Genomic DNA, 15,523 nt, shown 5'->3' with positions numbered 1-15,523 from the left:
TTATCAGTCATATGAACGTGGGCAGCTCATACTGCCTCTTGGAGCCTCAGTTTCTTCATCTGAAAGTGGGTATAACATCTCCCCTCACTGGGTGACATACTGAGTGCAGTACTGAGCATACAGTAGGTGCTTAATGAACTTTAGTGCTCTCTACCTCCTTTGTCATTCTTTCTTCCCTCCATCCAGCCCAGGTGCTCTCCTTTCTTTCCCATCTGCATTTCCAGTCCCACCTACTCCACCAGCCTCTCCCCTATCAATCCTCCACAAGACAGGAGGTCCTGTTACTAACCAAAGATCACCTGGCCTGTGAGCCAACCTGGAATTTCTGAATCGAACCACAGAACCTCCTAAAATAAATTTTGTTTAAAAAACCAAAGGAAAACAGCTAAGATAACCTATTCAAGGGATCTATCCAACCCCCGCAGCACCAGTGATTTCTTCTGCAAATTACCCTCTTTAGTTTCTTCCCACTATTTTAGGACAACATAAATTACTAGGAAGCAGAGAAACAAGCTCTGGGAACAAGAGTGTGTTTGGTGACAGCCAGGACCAAGATTCTTTTCTAGAATAAACATAACAACCGTCCCTTAACTTTCCAAGAAACAGGCTGCTTATTTACCATAACAGAATAAAAGTAAGAATGACACTTGTGATCAATAAGATGTTTTTCAAAACCATTTACCTGCTCCCCAGAGAGAGGCAAATGGAGGCTATTCCTGGTCTGTGTTAGACTGAAAGGAAGGCTTTAGCTATGTTTCCAATGCACTAATAGTGGCTGTAAAGTGACTTGTTGAAAAAGCTTCTGGGGCCATTTAGGGCCCAAGAGGAAATATTTGGGAGAAAGATCCATTAATAAAGTCTGCTACGGGCAGGGATGAAGGGATAAAGTTTCAACTCTCAGTGAAATCTGCCTCAAACTCAATGTCAGCCAGGTGTCTGCGCTCAAAAATCTATCGGTGAGGTACAGATTGGGAAACTGGAAGTGTTCTCATGTGGTTTAGAAGTGACAATGGGGGGACTGAATCAGGACTCCAGCGTTCTATTCCTAGCATTGTCACTGACTCACCAGGTAACCTTGGACCAAAGCATGGAGCTGTCAGGCCAGCTCTCCTTCCTCGGAAGGAAAATAGGACAGGCAACATCAATGATTATCTCTGTTCTTTCTGTTTCCAACATGTGCCTAAAGCAGGGACATTGCCTATTCATTCCAGATAAAAGACCACAACTCTCTATTGGACCACCAGGTAGACTTTTAAATTTCTACATATTGTTCTTAGTGCTGCCTTTAGTAAACTTCCCACCCATATATATAATTAATTTTACTTAGATCTCTCATGGGGCAAAATATATAGCACATAAAATTTAACATTTTAACCATTTTTAAGTGTGCAGGTCAGTGGCACTAAATACATTCACATTGTTTGTTGTGCAACCGTCACCGGCTCCATCTCCTGATCTTTCCCAAAATCCCGCCCATATTTTTTAAAGTATTATTCTATCAAACACTCCATATTCACCTGCAAAATTTTCACCCCATTTTTTCAAACTTAACAGCACAGCAATATTATTTCCACCAGCAGAGCCCTTTGGCAGCTATGGGTACCACATGCTAAAACCTCAATTAAGCAGGAGAGGCACTCTGGTTAACTGAAGTGTCAGGCTCACTGTGGGTTCAGCAGAACCCTCTTGGAGTCCAACTTCACTGTAAATATCTTTGTACTGCTTGGTCCATTCTAATGAACAAAGCAGAATCATTAGTGATTCAACACGCCGGGCTCTGCTTGGGAGTGGGAAGCAGCTGCCGCTTTCATTAGCAGTTTTCTGATTTCTGCTACGAGTATAGGAAATAGCATAAGGGATGGGTTTAAGAGATCATGTGAGCTTTTCATTTTGTGTCTCAAAAGCAGGGCATAATTTTTTAATTGAATTAACCAAATGTTCAAAAGTATTCATGAAACTTGGTCCTCAGCATAATCTGATCAAGTCTCTGCCCTGTGTGCCCAGCGAATCTGCATGGATGTTCCATCAGCCTGGAAACTTAATAGACTTTGAATATTAAGAACAATTTAACTCAACACTCATGCACTCACATACTGAATAAACTCCCTCTGGGCACATACTCACCATGGGCTCGACATTCTACTAAGTACCGTGTGGGGGAGACACAAATGACAGAGGCCCTCGGGCCTTTTGTGACACTTTAACACGTTAAATACCTTCAAGAAAGTAAGAAGTGGCCACCTTACTCTTCCTCGGAACTTCCAGTTGCAAAATGTGAACACCTAACTTGGCCCCGACCGCCAAAATGCAGCAGACTCTCCTCTCGGACCCTGCTCTGGGCGGCAGGTCCCACTCACCTCCTCCAGCAGCCTTTGCTTGAGCTCGCGCTCAGTCTCCAGCTTCTGCTGTAAACTGCGGGCATTCATTTCGAGCATGGCGTGTTTCTTCTCCAGGTCACTGAGCTAGACGTTTGGAAAAATTGGCCGTGACAGCACATTTAGGAATGTTGGATGCTAACAACTTTTGCAAATATCCACAAACCTTTGCATGTAAAGAATATAACCAAGTTCTAAAGGTCAGAACACAAATACTGTGTCTTAAAAGTGTACCGCAAAAGTCTATGTCGGAGACAAGCCTTATGCGGGTCATTTCTGTGAGGACAGGAATTATTTGTGAGGGGGGTCGTATACAGAGCTGTGACGAGTTCTAAGAGAATGAGCACTGAAGGATTTACTTATCTGACATGCTGTGGCTAAATGAAATAATATTCATATGCTGAACACTTACTACTTGCCCAGGATAATTTCAGGGGCTTTGAGGATAAAAGGATTGACAAGCTCTCTCAAGCACATGACATCAAGTCACAAAGGCAGAGAGTGGCCCTTAACTAGACACATACATGAGTAATGAGACTGCTTCGTAAGATGTTAATTTTGATGAGAGGTATGAAGAAGAGAAATTCATCCTGAATTACCAGTCATCAAGAAGAGATGGTATCAGAATGTCTGGAGCCTTAAAGGATGGGTAAGACTTTGCTACAGAATATTTTAAGAACGGTCAAATAGAAAATAATATTCTTCAAGTTAAACACAAAAGGGTTCACTTACCTCTAAATATTTTTATTTTCATCATGGTTACAAAAATAATAAGACAGTGCCCAGGAACTCAGGATTATTCCTGAGTGGCAAGCTCTAGCCTTGAATCTAATCATTGTATTTCTATAAATTTCTAGTAAGAAAATAATCATGGATGTCCATAAAGATTTATGTTCACCACTGTTATTTATAATAACAAAAGAATTGGAAGGAGCTCAAATTTCCAATACAAGTGGAATGATTAAAGTAAGTACCTCCATGGAATTGATGTTTTTAGAACTACATGTTCAAAAAATATTCGATAACTCAAGAAAAGCCCCTAGTTATGTGTTGTTGTTTTTTAAAAAAGATGTAAAGCTGTTTCTATAGTAAGACCCTAAATTTATAAATGTCTGTGTGTACACAGAAACATGTCATGCAAAGAAAAGGCTACAAATAACGTCACCAATTTAATAGTGGTGATGGACTACAGTCATTTTTTCTTTTATTTTCTGTGGTTTCTATGTCTTCCACAATTACCTCAAGTAATTCCTTTTATAATCATGAAATAACAGAGTCATACAAAATACAAAATCCAGATGACTGTGTGTGTATGAAAGAGTGTCTGTGAGTATACACGAAATTTCTCTGATCTTCACTCTTGTTATCTATGACAATGAAGCACCTATTTTAAATCTCTTTAAAGACTATTAGATAAAAATCTCCAAATCACTGATCTACCACTTTGTAAATATGACAAGGAGTGTTACGTGGACAGGACACATATTTCCAATGTGAACTACTGAGGACTTGCACTGTCATCAGATTCTATCATGTCCCTGGACTTGGAACCCGGACAGACAGAGCTGCCTGTTATTGCAGTGATGGAGTGAGCATGAGTCCTTGCCACCAAGCACCTCCCGAGGATGCTCAACATTAAATCCATAAAGCCTTCTAGAAACCAAGTGCCAGAAAATGAGAGTTGTATGCCCAGACCAAAATTCATACCTCAGGGGCCCAGACAGGGAGATGTTAAGAAGTTACTGACTGACTGAGATACACCAGTACCTACCACACCCACCACACTTCTGCCACCCAAGGGTGTCCCATGGTGATCTGTAACTGTGGAACTTGACTGGAATGAGTAAATGCCTATTTATGAAATACACTGACCGTAGACTGCTTTTGAATTTTTATCAATCACGCCTTCTACAAGTCGGAAGTGAGAATGTTTTCCTAAAAGGCAGGCGGGACGGGCGCTGACCTTGTCAGAGAGGCTCTCAGCTTTCAGCTTCTGCTCTTTGAGAGCCTGCTGCAGCGCGAGAATTTCGGCCTTGTGCTCCTTCACAGCCAGCTCGACCACCTGGCGTGACTCGGTGATGCGCTGATCGGCTCTTGCCCTGTGGAAGAAACAGGCCCACTTTCAGAAGCCCCATCCTCATGGATCTGGAGAAAGGAAGCTGGCCGATCTCTAGTCCTGACGAGCAACTGAACAGGCTGCGGGCTGGACAGATGCCCAACCCTGACTCCTAGTTCCAAACTATGTCTTGCTTCCTGACTTATTACAGAGCGAAGGTTTGACCCACTTAAGGCTTTGGGTAAAAATACTCTTAAAAAGTAAATTTCCTGTGAGGATTCGCTTGGAAAGACTGAACAGAAAGGGCATTTTTCCAAATGCAACTGGGCTGATGGGATGTGTCAAAACTGTCACACCCTCCCATGGGAGTGGAAATGGAATCAGGTCCCAGTGAAGGGACGACCAGGTACAGAGGATCATGGGAGACCCATTTGAGCAAACATTTCTTCCCCTTAAAGTATATACAAGACAAGACGTTCAGTGTTGTGTGTATTAATCGGGAAACCAAAACTTGAATCTGAGGAATGTATCTGTAAACAAGGTTAGAGAAAAGAAAAAATACACACAAACTGGAAGAATCACTTCCCTTCCCCATGTAGGTCTCTGTTTTACCTCTTGCACACCTGGGCGTGTGGCAAGCTCCTCCACAGGCAACGCTCTCCTCCCCTGCCCTGCAAACCCCACCCCGCCTCAGCAACTAAGGACACACTCCAAGGCCACGCTCTCCACAGTCTTTCCCAGCTTCTCCTTGCAGAAGTAACCTCTCCTGGCTCTGTATCTAAAGCACAAGTGTACTTCTTTCCCGGCCCTCCCCGCTCTCTATTTAGCTGATAAACATTTGAATGCATAGTGTATCTCCTCCACTGGACGCTTAGCCTCTTGAGGACAGGAATTAAGAATTAGGTTATGTTCATCTCGGTATCCCACACAGCACCAAAGTGGGGGGTGGGGAGAGACGCTTTATAACTGCCCCTGAAAGTATACATAAAATATCTACCTAAGCACACCCCATGATTATACCTCCCCTGAGTGCTTGTGTATTTCTTAATGCTGAAGTCAGCCTCCAAAACTGTCTCTGAAGGACTCAGAAACAGCTGGGAGCTGGACTTAAGGGCAGAGAGAGGGGGTCTGTGTGAATGCAACCAGAACATACCCTGAAGATTCGGGGGACCGAGTTGTGAAGGAAACAACAGGAGGTGTTAAACCAGCAGCCCCTCACATCAGCAAATACCCTGAGTTGGGGGATGTCCAAAATGGGATATTTCTACCAGTTTCTCTTGAAATTTAAGGGTTATCATCTTTAGCCTCTAATATTTTCAAGTTTAACTAACTTAACATAGACTATAACATCCAACACATTTAGTTGAGTCTCCTATGGTCAAGTAAATGTGAAAATACCAAAATGAGTCTGACAGAGTCCAACTAAATGATAGATATTTCTATGTACAGTTTGTCTTGCGTAAGGAGTATCACAGGAAGGTAAGTTTCAGAGGAAGGTGATGTTGGCGAGGTTATGAAGGATGGACAGGATTCAGCTGTGCAGGCATGAAGGCATGGGGCTAACTCTAGTGTATGTGGTGCCTTGGTGTAAACTGGAAAAAGGCACCTGTTCTTCAAGGCCATTTATTTCCATCTATTGGTAAACCATTGTAATAGAGCAATTTTGTTAGAGCAAAACACTTTCCTGCCATGAGCTGTGTGTGAGACTATCCTAATAAATCTTGCAATCTGTGCTATCTTGGTGTGAACAGCACCGCCAGGAGCTTTGCAGGACACAGCCTGCACTGTCCTCACCCTGGCAGGAAGAGGTTCTATGCCGGGGGGCTGGAAACAAAGGTGAGAAAGCAGAGGAAGAAGACTGCCTGAACTTATTTTCCTAGCAAGAGAGAAAAAACTAAACTATTCTTGTAAAGCAGGAGTCATGGACCATGTCTGGAGACATGTTTGGTCATCACAACTTGAGGAGGGGAGTGCTACTGGCATCCAGTGGGTACAGACCAGGGGGCATGCTCAACATCCAAGTGTACACGGCAGCTTCCATGACAAAGGGTTATCCATCCCAGTCTGTCAATAGGGCCAAGGTTGAGTAACCCAGGGTAGAAGGGAGATGAGCACTGCCCATGACCAGGATTAAAATGGTGATGGGTCTTGCTATATGATCGCCATGATATGAAACCTGAGGAAAGAGCTTCTGCAAATGAAACACTGAGACATCTGTCCTGCTCTGACTCCCAGGTCTCTCCACGGGGTAAATGGACACCAGCTAATGCCACAGAATCCAAGTGACACTGGCCAGTTACAACTAGGGTGACCACCCTATCCTGGTCTTCCCAAGAGCCTCCCAGTTTTAGCACTGAAAGTCTTCTGACCCAAGAAACTTCTCAGTCCTGGGCAAGCTGGGACAATCGGGGTTCATAACTCTCCAGTGATCCTGCTGTAGTCACCTGCTGTCAGCTCTCTACAAACAGAAAGTCCCACCTGCTCTGCTTCTCGGTGTCCAGCATCCTCTGCAACTCTCGAACCCGACACTCAAACTGGGACTTCTCGTCACCGAGGACGCTCCTCCATGCCTCCCACTGCCGCTCCTTTTCCAGCAGCTCGTCGTTCAAGGCCTCCAGGTCCATGACCTGTTCTTCCAGCATCGTGCACGTGGTCTTCAGAGCCTCCATCGTCTGCAAATCATACCACTGAGTTGTGCCTTGTGTCAAATGAGGATTTCCTGGATCTGGCCTTTGTCTGATCAGTTTCAGAAAAGCACCCGTTTCTCACTACAGCCAGAAATACAGTTTTTACCTTTTCCTTCTACTGACCAAGGGGACCGGACGAGAATGGATGAAGGGCTATTTCTGCCGCCACCCCAGAGAAAGGCCAGGGGGAACAGACCACGAGCAGTGTATTTTATTTTTAATTTATTTTAAATTTTTTAAATTGATTTTAGAGAGAGAGGAAGAGGAGGAGGAGAGAGGTACAGAGAGAAGGAGAGAGAGAGAGGGAGAGAGAGAGAAACATGAATTTGTTGTTCCACTTATTTATGCATTTATCAGTTGATTCTTTTATGTGCCCTGACCAGAGATCCAACCTTGGACTATCAGGATGATGCCCTAACCAACTGAGCTACCCAGCCAGGGCTATTTTTAATTTTTTAAAGTCAAAACAAAGAACTACACAATTTTAAAAGCCATTGTTAAAAACCCCCCCAAGCCTTGGAAACATAGACATGAATATGAGAAAGAGGCCCTTTCCTGGCAAGGCTCAGCCTTGGGACCCTGGGAGATGCACCAGGCACTCACGCTGACCGGAGGGGACCAGGGATCTCTGACACTGTTGCCGTCCTTACTTGCTTCTGGCTGGTGAGTTGCATCTCTCTCTCCGTGATCTCCCGGCGGAGATGGTCCACTTCACTTCGCAGCTGCACTATCTCATCGTTGGCGCCAGAAGCCTCATCGAGTTGTTTGGACAAGTAGAAGTTTTGGTTATTGAGCTCAGCGTTATCCTCCGTCAGCTGGTTCAGCTGCTCCTCCAGGTCTGTGATTACCTAAAAGATAAAAGGAATCCGGTTACCCGCCAAGCAAGTTGATTGTAAATGAGAAACCGCTTCTGGAGCCGAGGGTTTCTGAAGCTGTGGGACAGTGACAATCAATGAGTGGCTCCCGTGTTTGCTGCGCTGACTCCACCCGCGCCAGCAGAACCCAAGCCCCCGTGCCCACCCACTGAGCACTGACCCACGCTGTGCTAGAAAGAGGAAACTCCGCTTCTTTCTAACTCAGGATTCATCCGGGAAACATGGCAAAAGCAAATCAATCAAAAGTGAAGGCCATACATAAGGGGCAACTCTAAATGAGATAAAGTTCATGGACAATAATATAACGTGGAAAAAAGCAAATTGGGGAAAGGAATGAAGACTGGTCTCACAATCGGCTGATTAAGCTAAAATGCCCACAATACCATCTACAGGACATTAGAATTGGAGATAGTCTTAGAAAGCAAAATAAAGTTCTTATCGAGGAAGACTGAGTGAATGAAGGGCACTAAGGGTTATTTTAATACTGTCTCTGGCAATATATTTAATTTCATGCAACAAAGGAAAAAGAAACTTTAGGGAAGCTCAGAGTGATCCCAAAACTACAATATTGTACTATGGCACCACTTAATGGTTTTTATTATACAGTTAGCTATCAGAAAAATGGGAAGGTGTGTATATGAAATTGTCATTTTACTGAGAGAGATTTTTAATCAGGTTTGGCTAAATTATTTCCCCGCTCAATGGCAGAATGACTTCAATCTCACTGCTTTTAGCTTTCCTAGTCTCTTTGCTGAGGCTCAGTATCAGCACTTGCAGACAGCTCTAACACACAAAACTCCAGAAGTTTAAGGTCAATTTTCTTATAATAGTGGGAATGAGGCACAGAGGCAGTAAATTAAATTTTATGTAACAAAAAAAGATGTAAATTAAAAGGAAATGCCTTTAAGCCTATGGTTATTAATTGCTTCGAATTTCCAAACTAAGAGTAGAGTTACTTATGTTAACACTGTTTCTATGACTAATTCCCTATTTTAACCACCTCTGATAAGCAATTAAAGAAATATCTTCCCGGGCACACAGAAATAAAGAACATCAAGTAAGTACATTTGTTCAATGTGGCTCAGAAGACAGAGGTTTTCATTTTATTAACTGAGCTGATGGACTTTTATGTAGTAAATGGTCTAGGAATTTTAATTTTAATGTCAGAAGTCATGTTAATTCCTAATGTACTGGTCTGAAGTATGCTGTCAGCTACAGAAGGGGGAATAAAGGTTATCTGGTCAGTTCCTTACCTGAGGCTCCTTCATGGGGGGTTGGTAAACACTGCAGGTTTATGCCTCATAGGGATCCCTGTATAACCCTTTCTGTGACACAGTTAAATCTCCTAAAACCATAGGTAATGAATAAACAACGTCTGATAGAGTTCAGCTGGTCACCTTCTGATATATAGTAAACACTCCTTAAGATAGTTTTCATACTAGACTGTGGGTATCTCTATTTAACTATGATGCTTCCTTCTGCCTCTTTCCCAAAGAAAAACAAACTGAGGCAAACTGGCCTGAAAGCTATGCAGTAAAATGAATTCAGGAACCCCAAATAAGCAATGCTGAACTTCGCTGGGTTGGTTTCTCCTTCTGTGTCATGGAGATACACAGTATATTCTCTACCCTCTGTTGCTACTGTTTTAATGTTCTGAACTGTCTTGCATACCATTCCACTTTAATGTACCATGTAAAATACAAGGGATAAAAATGACCAACATGATGCTTCATTGTAAAGATTATAACGGTATCTCTTGGGCAGCAGAGACTACGGAAAGTCTGTTCCCCTGGGAATACAGGCATTGCCAAAATCACCGCCTTGCCATCTGAAGACATATTTAAGCCTTTGGGTACCCACTTCCTTTGAAATTTATGAAAAGGAAATGCAGTTTGTTATGAATCCATTTTTGCCACCTCTTCTCTTTCTCCTGAAATTAAATTACAAATTGCTTCAGAAGAAACACTTGAAAAGAGTCAATGAGGTGCCAAGATTGTTACTCTCACTTAGATTGAGATGGGACCACTGGAGCAGGAAGGGTCCTTCTATTTCCCTGTTGCGATCTGGTTTTGGGGGGTGGGGGTGTCTCACATCTGATTCCTATTTACAGTTTATGAGTACTCGTTCTAGACTTTGTTACTGTCTCTGTGTTGCCCCACGGACAGGAGAAGGAATATGTGCTTGTGTGAAGCACCCAAGGACTCATTAAAGCATCTTAACTCACTCAGGCTTTCTGTACATTCTTCCTGCCCAAGTCGTAACATGTGTAGCTTGTGATTCTTTCAAGTTGCTGGAATTGTGGTATTAAGTGTTACACACACATACACACACAACTGAGTTTGCAGATATTAAACTGACTTGAGACTAAGTAGTAAATTAATGGTCTCCAAGGTTTAAAAAAAATTATAATAATAGACTTTTATAATAACAGATGATTTTGAACCAGGTAATGCACAAGGAGAATTCTTGGGTCCACTTTGTGGCCTTCGGTATATTCTCTCCACACCAAGGGCAAATGATCTTTTTATTATATTAGGGTCTGTTAACCTTTCCACTCCAAAAATAGGGGGTAAAAAAGATAAACTGAAAGCCTGGTTCCATCTTAACAGCAAAACAGATGAGGGAGACAGGAGCTGCCAGAGCTTTCTTATATACTGTTTTTGCAGATAAGATATCTTGGTGCAGTTCTAACAGAAAACAGGATATAAAAAAATGATGTTTGTCCAAAAAAAAAATTCTCTATTCGGAGTTATCTGTAGCTTTTCAAGGCTTTCGTGCAAACCTCATGGTTCTGAGAAATAGATATTAACCTCTCACCTAGTGAGGAGACCTGCAGAGGGAACATGACCAGTAAATGTTCAATAGCCATTAGAGGTGAAGAAACCCATCAGATAATGAGCATCAGGCTACAAAGACACAGGACTGAAGTCCTATTTTAATGCCTGGTTCTTTCTTGAAGGCAGCTATTTGCATATTATTTATTTTTAATCTCATAGCTGACAGATTGATTCATAATTAAAACTGTGTCATATGTTTGCCCACCAACTCCCCTCCAAAACAGACTTAGGTAGGGTTTTAGGTGCCAGATTGAATCAAATCCTTTTTTTAAATCTCTTCGAAATATAGAAACGGTCAGGGCTTGAAAATCTTACTGTTCATGAGCTTTCTAAAAGCTGATAACTGGATGCTTCTGTCAGTTGAATTAGTACATAGGAGTGCCCAACAGTAAGGAAGACATTTCCTACTGGAGACGATTTGGACAGCACCAACGAGAAAGGAACATCTACTGGGCTCACTGAGGTCGCTTTGAACTTGGTGAAAGTATAATTGAGATTGACTATTGCTGCCAAATGTTGTTCTATAAGGGCTGGCTTTCAAACTTTTTTAAGTAGCAGAACCCTTTTCTAAACAAAGGATTTACTTTCATGTCATAAATCCAATATAATAAATAATAGTAGCCAACACTGTTTAGCACATTCTATGGACCAGGCCCTGTGCAAGCACTTGGATACATCATCTCATTTAGTTCTTGCAAGAACCCCATGGGGTAGTATTGTTACCAAATTTCTGATTCTATGACTCAGTGTTTCCTGAGTTTTATTGTTTCTGAAGTTTGAATGTATATTGGAACTAAGCAGCTGTCTCCCTTGCCTCACCCAGCCCCCAAAAAGCAGTTTTTAAATAAGTTATGTGTCTAACAATCAATGATGCACTGGAATCAAGGACAATGTTATCTCCATTTTACAGATGAAGAAATAGAGGCTTGGGAGGACAACATCATATATGCTACCAAGAGGCCAATTTAGAATGTGAACCTGGTCTGCCTGACACCAGAGAGCACGTTTGGACTCCTAAACTACGCAGCTGCTCTAGCAGAAATGTGGGTGCGGTTCCTCCTCCCACTTGGAGAGGTCCCCAGAGGCTTCTCCACAGAATGCCAGGGGTTAGTAGAGGAAGGACTATAAGTCACTGTTCCAGAAAAAGCAAATCTGAAGAATAAAGAGAGTCTGGAAGTTACATAAGTTAAGAAAGGAACCGAATTCATTCTACATATTGCCATATTCTATTAAAAACTAAATTTCCAATTTTAAAAATGTGGGGGAGCGTGGATGACAAAGGAGCACAAGGAAACTTCTGAGGGTGATGGATATGTTCATGATTTCGAGTGTTGTGCTGGTTTCACAGGTTACACACATCTCAAAACTCATCAGGGGTTTGTACTCCAATTACACCTCAATAAAACTGTAAAAAAACTTATTAAAAATCTTTATGCCAAAAAGACTAAAAAAGAAGAAGAAAGGAAATCTCCAGATGAAGGATTACTGATGTACACATTGAAAATACACCCAAGTTTCTTTTAGGAACATAGAGTAATCTAAAAATATCACAGCCATAAAAAGACCTATACTTTATTTGGTGATCATTTATGTATGTAATGTAAGCAAATAACTCTTGTGTAAAATAAGAAACCAAGGCAAAAGAAACTAAAACAAAAGAGTACAGTAACAGAATTCATCAACTCTTTGAGGACAGGAAGGAGAATGGAGGAAATCAACAGACATTTCTAAGGCGGGCCCACCCTGATCCAGCCATCAGCATCAGGAAATAACCAAAACCCACCTGCCAGGTGCCTACTAGAGTCAAACAAGAGGCACAGCTCATGACCTAGCTATTCCGCTCTTGGGTATATGTTCATCAGAAATAAGTGCTTATAGTAACCCAAGGACAGGTGCAAAAATGTTTTCTAACAGCTTTATTCATAGCAAAAACAATCCAAATATCCATTGACAGGAGAATGGATAAACTAACTATTCATACACTGGAAACACCACACCATAATGAAAGAGAACAAATGCTTGACAGATACAACATGGATGAACCACAGAGACAATTTAAGTCAAAAAAAAAAAAAGCTAAACCCAAAAGAGCTTCATTTATTTTTTTTTTTAAATATATCTTTATTGATCTCAGAGAGAGGAAAGGAGAGGGAGAGAGATAGAAACATCAATGATGAGAGAGTCATTGATCGAGCCCACAACCCGGGCATGTGCCCTGACCGGGAATCGAACCCCGATCACCTGGATCCCAGGTCGACGCTCAACCGCTGAGCCACGCCCGGCCGGGCAAAAGAGCTTCATTTAAATGAAGTTCAAGAACAGGCAAAACTGATCTATGGTATCAGAGGTCAGAACAGCGGTTACCCTTTGGGCAGAGGATGCTGATGAGAACATGAGGGAGCCTTCTGGGGGCGGAAAATGCTCTGTATCTATGTTGTGGCTACACAGCTGTCTACACATGTAAAATTCTGTACAGTTTATATACTTTACTGTGCGCACTTTATACCTAAACTAAGGGGGGGGAAGCATCAGGACTTAATATCCCATTCTTGGTAAGGAGGAAAGGATGAGTTCATTACCATTACAAGAAAATAAAATATGTATGGGGGGCGGCACTCTGGAAATTCACAGGCTCAAATAATGCAAATGGAGACTAGCTCACCGAGGACTAAGGAAGCAATAAAGCAGTGAAAGGACCAAAAAGGCAGGCAGTGGAACCATGGGTAAAGATAACATCCTTGTCTTCTGAAAGAGGCCTATGTCAGTCCTTCCTTTTGAGCAAAAAATAGACTTTGCATTTCCATGACCCTAACCTATTACATAATCTATGAATGATGCTTATCTGTGCATAGAATTTCTTCTTCTCAATATAAGTAACATCTTCCAAAGAGTCCTAGATTTCAAATTTGCATGGTAGAGAGCCAGATTTTACCTGTTAGGAAGTTAAAATTTCTAGATCTTTCCTCCCTGCAGAAGCAGCAGGCTAGAGAAGCCTCACACATATACCTGCCCTTACCACCTGGATAATCTCTGGCTTGGGCTAGCCTGGGAACCTTCCACATTGGAGAAGACCAGGGAGCTGCTTTGGGACTTTTGTTGCAGCCACTGAAACCTATTAGTGGTTGTGCAGTGAGAATTGTGTGCATCACTCCTGGTTTTAAATGTTTAAAACAGGCAGAAACCCAAGAAACTGAAGTTATCTGGGGCTCAGAAACGTCAAATCAGTTTGAAAGCATTAACTGCTGAAAGTCTGTATCAAAAATTAGTCACTGATATCACAAAGAGATGTCCCGTTTTTCTTCTGTTTGAATGTGACGCTATTTTAATCATCTTTAGTTAATACTCACAGTACAGCTGTTACGAAGGGCATCAAATTTGCGCTGGATTTCATCTCTATGTGCCTAAAAGGTAAGAAGTTGATTATAAATTTTCCATAGGGAGGAATACAATTGTACATGCTACGGGTCAATAAAGAGCACAGCATTTGCCTAGAAAGCCAAAAATGCTGATGCAGCAGTGCCAGCAACTTTTTCGAAGAATTAATCAAGTCATCCCCAACATCAGAAACAAAAGTTACAGGAACACATGATGCTGTGTTAGTAACAACTATTTTACAAATTGTAATTTATTTTTCAATTACAGTTGACATACAACAATGAACTACTTAGACCACACATGCCTACCTTTTACAAACACATTTGAACATTAATGCCTAGGGATGAGTGGAAGAAAAAAATACAACAAATCATGAAGTTTTTACTGTCCTTCCTTTGTCTTATTCCCCAACCTTAACCTTTCCCTCTCCCTCTAACTGACCCTCCCCCACCAAGCCTACTCCCAAGAGAGACAAAAACACACAGACACATACATACAGGACAACAGCCAGGACAAAGTAGGAACGTTTTTTTAAATCAAAAGCTGCTGAGATTCAGAAACCCCAGAGTGATCCTGAAATAAATATACAGGCAGAACTGTTTCGTTCAGTTGACAAGGATTTTTTGAGTGCATACCACATGCCAGACACTGTGGTAATACAGAGCATGTAGGGCCTACCCCTTCATTCTGGTGACGGAAACTAGAACATAAATAAGCGCATGACTACAAAGTGCGACAAATGCTATAAAGGAAACAGAAAAAGGGAATAAGGGGGTTAGAAAGGAACTTACTTGGCTGGGGTGGTCAAAGAGGCCTCTCTGATGAGGTGACATTTAAACCGAAACCTAAAGCAGGAGGAGCCAACCCCGCAAAGAACAGAAAAGGGCAGAGGAAACAGCATGTGCAAAAACCCTGAGGCAAGAAGGGGTTTGATGCATCTGATGAACAAAACAAGACCTGAGTGGCTAGAGCAGTTCTTTTTATTTCAAGCTGTGACCCAATGGAGAGCATGACAACTGGGGGGTTTTTTGGTTTGTTTTATCCAATGAAATGGACTACACGGGATAGAATTAAAAGCATCAGAATATACCTTTTCTAAAACAGAAGCCCTGCTGTAGAAAATTTGTTTGAGATAACAAAACTCAACAAGTTTAAGTTGCTCTCAATTGTAAGGCTATCACAATTTTATGTAACATTCAAAACAAAAAAGTGCTATCAATTAAACCATGACATGTTTATGGCTATACGACTATATAATCATGTACAGGCTATGATTATAAGATGCATCCTGATTTTAGATACCTTAAAATCCATGAAA

At 41.8% G+C, this 15,523-nt stretch overlaps 1 protein-coding gene across 2 annotated transcripts in view; it reads right to left on the bottom strand.

Annotated features, from left to right (window-relative positions):
• The window catches only part of CIT (citron rho-interacting serine/threonine kinase), a 121,871-nt gene that overhangs the window by 24,074 nt on the left and 82,274 nt on the right, over positions 1 to 15,523 (bottom strand). For both annotated transcript variants that reach the window (XM_016201606.2, XM_016201607.2), the window contains exons 23-27: positions 14,178 to 14,231; positions 7,769 to 7,966; positions 6,910 to 7,103; positions 4,339 to 4,474; positions 2,358 to 2,462 (exon numbers count right to left, since the gene is read on the bottom strand). In XM_016201606.2, the coding sequence (XP_016057092.1) occupies positions 2,358 to 2,462; positions 4,339 to 4,474; positions 6,910 to 7,103; positions 7,769 to 7,966; positions 14,178 to 14,231 (687 nt within the window). The remainder of the gene's footprint in view (positions 1 to 2,357; positions 2,463 to 4,338; positions 4,475 to 6,909; positions 7,104 to 7,768; positions 7,967 to 14,177; positions 14,232 to 15,523) is intronic.

This window comes from Miniopterus natalensis, chromosome 20 (assembly GCF_054644295.1).
Source record: "Miniopterus natalensis isolate mMinNat1 chromosome 20, mMinNat1.hap1, whole genome shotgun sequence".
Lineage (NCBI taxonomy): Eukaryota > Metazoa > Chordata > Mammalia > Chiroptera > Miniopteridae > Miniopterus > Miniopterus natalensis.
Note: the sequence above shows the minus strand (reverse complement) of the source record. Positions and strands in the feature narration are given on the sequence as shown.